Source organism: Schistocerca gregaria, unplaced genomic scaffold (assembly GCF_023897955.1).
Source record: "Schistocerca gregaria isolate iqSchGreg1 unplaced genomic scaffold, iqSchGreg1.2 ptg000584l, whole genome shotgun sequence".
Lineage (NCBI taxonomy): Eukaryota > Metazoa > Arthropoda > Insecta > Orthoptera > Acrididae > Schistocerca > Schistocerca gregaria.
Window position 1 is genome coordinate 26,977 of NW_026061974.1, and position 10,907 is coordinate 37,883.

Genomic DNA, 10,907 nt, shown 5'->3' on the forward strand with positions numbered 1-10,907 from the left:
AGAAGATGAAGGAGATGAGGGAGGACAATGCGCTTTATTTGATAGGTTTGTTTTTTTTTGTTTTTTTTTTAAAAAGTACAGCTTTTGACAATGAATAGCATATGAGGTGTGCAACAAGGCGCCGGTTGCATTCTGCCATTTCAGGTTTGATTACGAGGAGGGGAAAGAGGAGCCAGTATTATATTTGTATGAAATTCAGCTGGAGGAGGGGATACGGAGGAAGGGATTAGGGAAGCGGATGATGAAGATCATCGAATTGCTAGCCATCAAGTACTCGATGGGTTGGGTGATGTTGACTGTGTTCAAACAGAACACGCAGGCCATCCAATTCTACAAGCATTTAAAGTACGCAAAAAAGAGAAAACGTAAATTTTATTTTTTTTTAACGTGTTGATAAGATATGCAGTAGATGAAACTTCGCCGAGTGCAGACGTCCATCGACAAATCTTCGAACAAAGTGATTATGAAATTCTGAGCAAATATATGAAGGGATGAAATAAAAAGGAGCCCCTATCGCGGTTGTTGGTTGGGTGTTGATGTGGAAATGGATATTCCATGTATCTCTTCAACAAGATCTTTGATGGAATTCATAACCAGTCTGCTTCTTTCCACTTTTGACTTTCCTTCAAATTCGGGTGATTCGACCTTAATTTCGACCAGAGAGGCCTGGGCTGTATGGGCACGTTAATAAAAATACTGTGTGTATGTATTATAGAAAGAGAGTACGTATAAAGAGAGAACACTAAAGTCGCATGGGTATATCCGACGTACTTGCCGCGTTATTCTTCGGCACCGTTTTGTCGATTACTGTGACTTTGGTGGCGCCAATTTGATTTTTGAGTCTTTTGGTGATTATTTCATTGAGTTCGTCCCAATGATATTCAATCAGGGGAATTTCTTGTGCGCTCGAGTGGTCTGGAGGCGAGGGGGGCTTGCTGGCGTCGAACGTAGCGAGAAGACGGATGCGATAGGGAAAGAAGCGAGGTTCTTTTGTGGGCAACTTAAGAGCACGTTTGTGAAGAAGATCGATTTTCGAGTGCGAAAAGGCAAAACGTGGGCCTCTTAGAGAAATAGACACGACTCGGTTCATGAATGCAATCACGAATCGTTTTTTATCTGAAACCCAGAGCGGCAAAGGTGACTCGAGAAAATGCAGAGACACCTCAAAAAAATTTTTTTTGGCCTACTTCGAAGGTACACACATTAAGAAAGACGCGCAAAAGTTTTTTTTTGGAAAAGAGGAATCAGTAGGTCAAAGCAGCTGTGGACTATACGATTAGGGGTTTTGTATGTATATCTCAGGTGTTGTTGTCACATGCTGCATCTTTGCGGTCGCCGTCCTCGTCGTGCTTGTGCAAGTCCTTCTGTGCCAGCCGACGATGGCTCAACAATACTTGGTGTGCATGGGCATGTCGATCCAGTGCTTCTATTTCACGTACAAGATAATTCCGAAATTGAAGAATCTGATGGTCGAAAGGGGTCTGTGGGGATACGACATCAACAAAGGAGAGACCCATAAAAAAATGTATGTACGCTGAAAAGACTTATTTCTCTCAATAATTTCTGCTCTTACGTGCTTGTTTCTGTTGGCAGACCCGAATCATTCGGTGTCATTGTGGGGTTAGTATTCTTATGTGCCGTTTTGCTGCAGTCGTTGTCGTTCTTTCCTGAGAACGTACGTATTTTTTTTGTCGACTTTCTCTCGCGCACCTTCTCGAACTAAAACAATGGCAAACTAGTTGGTCGAATACAACGCCTCTCTGTTGTCCGTTTGCATGATGACGCTGTTGGGGTTCTTGGACGATGTCTTAAATGTGAGGTGGGGAGTAAAGCTGTTGCTGTCGTGGATAGCCACGTTGCCACTGTTGGTAGCGTATTCTGGTCCGACCAACGTGATGATCCCCATGTTCCTCAGATACGAACAGACCACATTGCAATTAGGTAAGTCCTCTAAAAACGGGGCTTTCTACACCCGTGTGCACATCTTGACTCACCGAACCCTCAAAAGGTTATTTCTACTACCTCTATATGGCGCTCATCATCGTGTTCTGTACGAATGGCGTTAACATATATGCGGGCATTAATGGTACGATAGGAGGGAGACCTTCGCAGTTTCGCGCGCAGATATACACTAAGTCTCTTATGAAAAGGTCTCGAAACGTCTCAAATCCTTGTCATCACGTGCGCCATTTTGGTGCATAACTGCATAGAGCTATCTGGTCCGTGCGCCTTCAGACACATGCAAAGCATTCAATTGATGATGCCATTCCTAGCTACCGTCCTTGTATTAGGATACTACAACGCTTACCCCTCCGAGGTGTTTGTTGGAGACTCTTTCACCTACTTCTCCGGCATGACTATCGCCGTCGCGGCCATACAGGGCCATTTTTCTAAAACTCTCATGCTCTTCTGTCTTCCCCAACTTCTGAACTTCGTCATGTCTCTACCGCAGCTCCTGGGCTTCATCCCCTGTCCACGACATCGAGTACCCATGTACATCGTAAATTGACATTCTCGTATCAATAAATTCGCAGGCATCTTTCTAACTTTCTCTCTTTAGATACGTCAAAGAAACCAAGATGCTCCGCTACAGCCCAAACCTGACTCTGATCAACGCTGCCCTCTTCATCTTCGGACCCACTACCGAAAAAAAACTCTGTAGGCGCCTCACTCTATTTCACATTTCTACGTGCATACTCGGGCTGGCAATTCGGTATAGTCACACCGTCACAAGCCTGTTTTACAGTCCATCCGATCTCCTCGCTTGCTGATACTCAAACCGGGACATTGGCTCGCGGATAAATCTGCCATACATCTGCACGACGACTTCTTTGCAAAAACTGCAAATCCTCTAATCCTCTCTATCTGTGCAATTGAAAAAAAATTTTTTTGACAGGTCGGGATTTTCCCTGCCTAGACACAACCCCTTTTTCAAAAACTAAGAGCCCTTTTTGTGCAGTTAAAACTTTTTTTGACGAGTCGGGCAGCCGCGCTTCCCTCCTCTCGGACACAGGACAGATAGGACTAGCATCACCCTCTCTCTTGGCTAAAATACCACCCTGTGTGCCCACTCTTTGCACCACTTCTCATATGCATCCTGTTTAAAACCAGCAAAACGCAGCAGGCCGCTCCATTTTCTTCTCTAGCTGCTCGAAAAAAGTCCCTCGGCTCTAAAGACTCCTCCCCAATGAGTCAAACCACCACCTCACCTGAAACTACTCTTTACCGCAGCAGACACATCCAATTCATAAAAAGCTTCGATGACCCGGTATGACGTCGGGGAAGAACGGCGGTACCTTACTCTCACACACCCGTCTCTAACACTTCCAGCTCTGCCTCACGCTCTGCTCATCGAACACTCAGAACGAAGAAAGTGTTGAATACTGGATGACGGAGCATCTTCGCATGAGCGGGATTTATTGGGGCCTGACGGCCTTAGATGTCATGGGCGCCCTCAACGAAGTAAATCAGGAAAAAACAGTACAATTCATCAAGTCCTGTCAAAAACCAAGCGGAGGATTTGGCGGAAACATACACCACGACGAACACCTTCTGTATACATTGAGCGCCATACAAGTCTTAGCTATGTTCAACCGTATCGATGAAATAAACGCCAACCTTACTGGAACATGGATTGCCTCTATGCAGCACGAGGACGGAAGCTTTCAAGGAGATAAATGGGGGGAGATAGACACAAGGTTCAGCTATTGCGCCATCTCAGCTCTGTCCATACTGGGACTGCTCGATCTGATAGACTGTCAAAAAGCAGCAGAATTTATTATAAAGTGTCAAAACTTTGACGGGGCATTTGGCGTTGTACCACACGCTGAAAGCCACGCAGGACAAACCTTTACGTGCGTCGGCGCTCTTGCTATTCTAGGAAAGTTGAATCTAATCGACCACAATGCGCTGGGTACGTGGCTCGCTGAAAGACAGGTTAACGAAGGTGGCATGAACGGAAGGCCAGAAAAACTATCTGACGTCTGCTATTCCTGGTGGGTCCTCTCATCTCTGAAAATGATAAACCGGCTAGACTGGATTGACAAAAAAGCTCTGAAAGACTGGATACTCTCGACTCAAGACGAAGAGTCGGGTGGATTTTCTGACAGGCCAGGAAATATGGCAGACGTTTACCATACCTGCTTTGGCATCACAGGATTATCATTATTGGGCTATCAAAACCTACAAACCGTCGATCCAAGATACTGTATGACAGCCTACCATGTAGAAAAATTCAGACACAACTAAACATGATAGGAAAGTCGTACTGTCAAAATTGCAAAAAATTGTCTGGATCTGAAGTTTATCCTCTTTTTTTTAGCGTGTGGAGAGTCTGTGCAAAGACTTCTCTCGTTTCGCAGCAATGTGTCAGCCCACACATGTCTTAGGGTACCGAATCAGGGGTTCCCAATTTCACTAAAGACCGTACATACATGTATACACAACAGGATCCTTGACTAATTGACAAAGAATGTGCCCTTAACAAAATAAGACAAAAATATGTTGATGACGAAACTTTGGTGTCTTGTGACGCGATTCATGCTAGGATCGATCGCCGTTTTGTTTATGGTGCTCCTGATAGAGATGCTCTCAATATAAGTGAATTCTTGGCGGTTCGGAGAAAAAAAGAGGACTTATAATTATGATAGATGCAGCTCTAGGGCTGTCTTGTTTGTAAAGTCCAGTTGACATTGAGTAATACTCACTCTTTTCATAGAGTGCAGAGCTCAATCGCATAGATTGGGTAAGTAGGGGTTAGAAAAAACCAGCTCGGTGGGTACATTCTCGGATAAAGGATTTTCGAGATATTGCTTAGAACACAAATAAATAAGTTGGAGAGAAGTCATCAATAGTCGTCCTCTTCGTCATAGATGAGCAGGCTAAATTTACTTCAGTTAGCCAGTTTGGGGAAATTCTAGTTTTTTTGAAAATGGATAATTTTAGAAAGTATTATTCAAAGCATTGTTTTAGAATCACTGTACTGACAAGAGCAATACAAATACTCTTGAAAGACGAAACCATATGTCGTTCTACTATTTTGCCGATAGGATGGAGTTCGTATTTTCAATTCAGAGGAAGAAGCAGTTGAAAAGTGATGAAGGGATATCAGTTTTGCGTGTAGCAAGCTCTCTTTCTGGTGTCGTTTACCCGTTTTTACGTGGTTAGTCTATAGGGCAAAGAATAGAGAACAAATTTATGTTCAGAGAGAGAGGATCAATTGTACGTAACGGAGACGGTTCACACCGCGAAAATTAGGAATTTCGGTAAAAACGGTCGATACATATTTTGTACCCATGAAGCCGTTCGTATCTTAGAATGTATGTTTTCTCAATTAACCACAGATGAGCATTTTTTGCGGTGATATATGCTCAAGGGCACCTGCTGATTTTTTTATAGTGATAGATCTTCAAGGAGGCGGCTTGGCCTCAGATTTTTTTTCTGATTTGGGTACTGGTATTTTTTTTTGCGTTTGATTCGCGGTGTATACGGCCACCTCTCGGAGAAGGGGTTCTCTTTGGCAAATCACAGCTTGCAGAGAGACGAAATCAATTGTCGAGATGAATGCGTGTATATGCAACGTATGGATAGGTGGGAAAGATGTCCCGCATAATTTTTGTGCAAGGTAAGAGAATATGGTTGTGTGTACATCTTGTTGCCTCCGTTTTTATGATGCTCCCAGACTAGCAAGAGAAGATACCTGCTCGAGGAGGGAGAACAAAAAAAACAAGTTTTTGTCGCGTGGGGACTATCCGGAAAAAAAAAGAGCTGCATGAGAGATGACGCGAACAAGCGGAACAGATATACCGAACAAGGAAGAAGTGACAACAGGAAAAAATAGACACAAGAACACGGCCTAACGAGAGAGCGGTAACTGCGACGCAGGTAATTGCGGGTGAATTGTGTCTCTGTTTCTAGCGTGTCAAGAGTGAGAAGTGAAAAAATTGATGACACACAAAAAAAACACCTGAATATAGCCACAAAGGTGTTTCACGACAAACTCAGCTCATAACCTGTATAGGATAGTGCCCAGAAATACACGTAGATAGACTGCTGTCAATTGGAGAGGAGATACGATAGGTTAAGAGAAAGAACGGTCTAAGTGTTTTTTTTTGTGGGTTTAGAGTCGCGTGAGAGTCAAAGCAGTATAGATCTTGCTAACAAAGGCATACACAGTTGTCAGCCGGTATGTGTAGAATTGATGGTGTGAGTGAGAGGTAATCGCTTAGGAAATTTGTCTCGTGAATGAAGAGAGACCTTTCTTTGTAGAAGACTTGGCATTAACTCCACAGCGCTTGAATCCGCATGGGTGCTGATGACCAATATATATTTGTTGTTTAACTTTTATCATTTTCAGAACCGAGTGAGCATTGCACGTCTATTACAACATGACATTCGAGCCGACTGGTTCTCCACATGTGAGTTCGACGAATTCATCTATGATGTACACAAACACACAATATGGTGATTACGTGTATTCGGGTGGTTTCGGTAGACGACATGCAAGCTTACAAGAAGGGGGAGTCAACAGTATACAAAATACTGGTACGACAACAGCCTATTATGGACAAGGATACACGTCGGGGCCGTCTTCGAGCGATGGAGGACAGCCATGTAATGTTTTGTCGTATGGCTGCGCTGGTGTGCACGCATCTCCTTGGCTAGTGAATTACCAAGACAATGTAATGATTCCTATTGAGTCAGCAGTGCAATCAATTTTACCAAATAGAGGTAGTCAATCTTTTGGGATTGTAGATGGCATGGAGGGAAGTACTGACAGCCGAACTCTATCGAGCAGCGTCGTCAACACGGGGAATGGAAAGACAGAAGCTGTTGGTAATGATGAACAACAACGATCCGCCGTTCGTCCGCTACTTCTTGTCCCTGATGTGAACGGTACATACATTAATGCTCGAGGAGAACTAGAAAATGACCAACAAATAGGTGGTGAGTCACCTTACATCGACACTACGAACAATGGAAGGGCTCACCCTTCTAACATGAATAGCAATAGACCAATGTCGTCATCATCTTATAATCCCTCTCAATCTAGCACATCTATACCTTGCATGCCTCCCTCTCACACACAATCTCTTCTTCTCTCATCTCAAAAAAATGACCAATACGCACCTGCTCTCAACTCCACCCGTCCCTATCTCAAGCCCTCTGATTCCCTCAAGCCGTCATCCATTTCTACCCCTTACTCCGAAGACAAATGCGAATCTCCCTCTGAATCTCTTCTCAACGGAGAGGAAGCCTCCTACAAAGACGAGAACTATGATAAAAATCAATTCTGCGGTCTTGATGACGATGAAATACATGGGTACAATTCTCGCAAGCTCAACAAACGCCATTGGGGCACTGGTAGAAAGAAGATTGAGATTAAATATATCGATAAAAAGCTTAAACGTCAAATCACGTTCTCCAAACGCAAATCCGGGATGATGAAGAAGGTACGTCTGAAGTGTGTGTACATAGCATCGACATTCTTTAAGGATAGGCACCTTGTAGAAGTTGACATGATATTTTAAATAACCTACAAGTGCCAAAAATGACATGATGTTAGATGCGCACGGTACAATGTCAGCTATAAATAGAGCACGGTGCCTAAAAATTTTTTGACACGTGTCAAAGTGCTTGTACCTAACCCAAAAACATATTGTTAGATACGTGAACTTGCTACACTTACAGGCACACAGGCATTGCTGGTACTTGTCTCGGAAACTGGACATTTTTACTCTTATGCTACTTCTAAACTTAGGAGCTTGGTAACCGATGAGAGAAAAAACATCATCAAGCAGGCTCTCGAAGAATACGACATCATTGGACTTAACGAGCAGCGACCTCCAGGTTATAATTGCTAAAGGAGGATACTCCTGAGTATCCCTCGATTACCCAAGTAGAGAAAATGTGAGTTTGTCACAGAAAAAAAATTGAACGTTGCGCGCTAAAATCAGTTTTTCAATGTGAGAGAATAGTGTGCGCGTTTTCATGCCGTTGGCTGAGTTTTTGGCCCTTACCCAGAGGGGTGTGCGGAGGGTGTTCAAACCGACACCGGATGCGCGTATATTCCATAGTTTTTTTGATTAGGAAGAGTTTTTACGTCTATTTATAATCTTTCGTCCCCAAGACTTTCGTATTTTACGTATCAAAAAAAGGAAGAGAGCGCGGCACGATCAACAAAAGAAAGAAATTGCAAGTCCCGAAAGGGTGTGTACGCGCCATGCGTTAAAGATGGACAAATTCTATCGTCTTAGGTAAAAAGGTACAATTAATGTAGTTGAACTGTTTATATCTATCTAGACATATCTCTTTGCCAGCAAGTCCTTTTTGATATGTAAGGAGATACGGGAGTATGCCGATAGTCTGTTCAATGAGTTTTGGGTTCGTGTTTAGATAGAAGACCGAATTTTTTAAGGGTATCGTTTAGACGAATTTTATTATAGAGGTCAATGGTCTAGCCGAAACACTTGTATTCAGATGAGGTTTAGAATAGAACGAATTCCATACTTCTGTGTATCTGCATTTCCAGGGCGATTATTGAGATCGTGAAGAAAAGGGGATCGGGCTACAGTTTAGACAGAGATGGCAAGTTCATTTCTTAGGGTGGGGGGACAATCAATGTAATTAAGCTGTTTGTCTAGACATATGCGTATCTCTGCCAGAGAGTCTTCTTTTAAGTAGACATACGGTGTTTTACCGATAGCTAGTTTGATGACATATTCAATTAGTTTTGGACTCGCACTTAGATCCAAACCGGCGTCTTTGAAGATGTGGTTTAGACGAATTTTGTTATAGAGATGAATAGACTGGTTGAAATATTCGTATTCAGATGAAATAGGATCTGGAATAGAACAAGTTCCATGTTTTATGTATTCGTGTTCCCAGAGCGATTCTTGGGATTGTTGAGGGAAAGGGGGCCAGACTACAGTCAAGGTGGGAATGAGCGACTCTATTTCAGATAGATTGAAACGGGAACCATGACAATATGCCGGCCAAGATCCATTTGAATTTTCTGGCCATAAACCGTGAATAACCCACGGGGAATTATCGACATCATAGGTATCAGTGCCATTGGCCTTATCAGCTTGATTCAAACTAGAAATCAAAACCAGGAAATGCTCCGTAAGGAAACGTGAAGGGTACAAAAAGCGCACACGGTACAACATAGACATGTACCAATACATACCGGTGTACAAACAGAAAATAATCAAAGGCGTATGCTGCTTGTGACAGAAAAATGAAGACGAGACAGAAGAAAGCTAACTTCATAATGAGCTATCAGAGGGCTACGACGGAACGGTTCAGTCCTCAAAAAACGATACTCTTTGTATTGCAATCCAAAAAAATATAAATCGATTTAAACATTCAGACTGGCGCATGAACGAATGTACATACATACGTTCCGCATTTTTTTGGCAATTTGTTGAAATTTTGTTCTCGAAACTGTGTTTTGCGTGTCAAAAAAGGAAGAGAGTACGACACGACCAATAAAAGAAATTGCAATTCCTGGAAGGGCGTATACGCGCCATGCGTTAAAGATGGACAAATTCTATCGTCTTAGGTAAAAAGGTACAATTAATGTAGTTGAACTGTTATCTATCTAGACATATCTCTCTGCCAGGAAGTCCTTTTTCGTGGATGGGGAAGTACGGGAGTATACCGGTAGTTTGTTCGACGGGTTCTGGACCCGTACTTGGAGAGGCTGAATTTTTTGAAAATGTGATTGAGACAGATTTTATTATAGAGATGAATAGACTGGTTGAAATATTCGTATTCAGATGAAATAGGATCTGGAATAGAACAAGTTCCATGTTTTATGTATTCGTGTTCCCAGAGCGATTCTTGGGATTGTTGAGGGAAAGGGGGCCAGACTATACTCAAGGTGGGATTTCAGGTAGATCTAAATAGCTAAATAGAGTCTATAACAATATGTGGCCAAGATCCATTTGAATTTTCTGGCCATAAACCGTGAATAACCCACGGGGAATTATCGACATCATAGGTATCAGTGCCATTGGCCTTATCAGCTTGATTCAAACTAGAAATCAAAACCAGGAAATGCTCCGTAAGGAAACGTGAAGGGTACAAAAAGCGCACACGGTACAACATAGACATGTACCAATACATACCGGTGTACAAACAGAAAATAATCAAAGGCGTATGCTGCTTGTGACAGAAAAATGAAGACGAGACAGAAGAAAGCTAACTTCATAATGAGCTATCAGAGGGCTACGACGGAACGGTTCAGTCCTTATAAAAAGGTAGTTTGTACAGTTCAAAACACAAAAACACAAATTCTACAAATCAAGAATGAATATTAATCTTTTGGTTCTTTCAGCTCTTTCAGCGCGCTTAGTTCTTTTAGTTCTTTTAGTTCTTTTTTCAGAGCATCTATCTGTAATCCGCATTGATACAACTCTTCTTCTCGTTCAGATATCACTTCTCTGAGCCTCTTGTTTTCTGCTATCAATCCTATCAAAGAGAAAAAAGTTGTTAGTAGTGAGTCAATGGGAGAGAGTATTCTCAGTGAGGTCACAGCAGATAGACAAACTCTATGCACAATCTATGACAGGTTTTTGTGTGTGGCGGCCTAGACTCACCCTGATTATCTTGACTTGCCAAATCGCTGTGTCTTTGCATCAATCTGAGAAGCGCATCTCTGCTTTTGACTTCTTCACGAAGCTTGTGAATCTCCGCCTCCATTTTTTCGTTGAGATCGCATATCTTGCTGGCATTCGAGAAAATGATCGCGTATTCATTCACCAAGTCATTCAATTCTAACTCTAGCATCTTTTCTCTGAGCGATAATTCCTCGCCTGGTACGATAGCCATGTCTCCCGACATACGACAGACAGGGGGTTATCGCGAAAAATAACTCAACGCTTCTTTTTTTTTTTAGCCGTCAG

The 10,907-nt window shown here is 42.6% G+C and overlaps 1 protein-coding gene and 2 long non-coding RNA genes across 3 annotated transcripts; 1 reads left to right on the plus strand and 2 right to left on the minus strand.

Annotated features, from left to right (window-relative positions):
• Positions 1-33: 33 nt before the first annotated feature.
• Positions 34-3,732, minus strand: LOC126316456 (uncharacterized). The gene is made up of 3 exons (XR_007556088.1): positions 1,680-3,732; positions 772-1,583; positions 34-671 (listed from the first exon to the last, which is right to left on the minus strand). It is a non-coding gene; the product is annotated as an uncharacterized LOC126316456 (long non-coding RNA).
• A 1,665-nt stretch (positions 3,733-5,397) lies between these two features.
• Positions 5,398-8,295, plus strand: LOC126316448 (uncharacterized). Its single transcript, XM_049992742.1, has 3 exons — positions 5,398-6,184; positions 6,356-7,451; positions 7,665-8,295. The coding sequence occupies exons 2-3, from the start codon at positions 6,387-6,389 to the stop codon at positions 7,860-7,862; spliced, it is 1,263 nt and encodes a 420-aa protein (XP_049848699.1). The 5' UTR covers positions 5,398-6,184; positions 6,356-6,386; the 3' UTR covers positions 7,863-8,295.
• A 1,188-nt stretch (positions 8,296-9,483) lies between these two features.
• LOC126316449 (uncharacterized) lies at positions 9,484-10,776 on the minus strand. Its single transcript, XR_007556087.1, has 3 exons — positions 10,602-10,776; positions 10,131-10,473; positions 9,484-10,039 (listed from the first exon to the last, which is right to left on the minus strand). It is a non-coding gene; the product is annotated as an uncharacterized LOC126316449 (long non-coding RNA).
• Between the last annotated feature and the right edge of the window lie 131 nt (positions 10,777-10,907).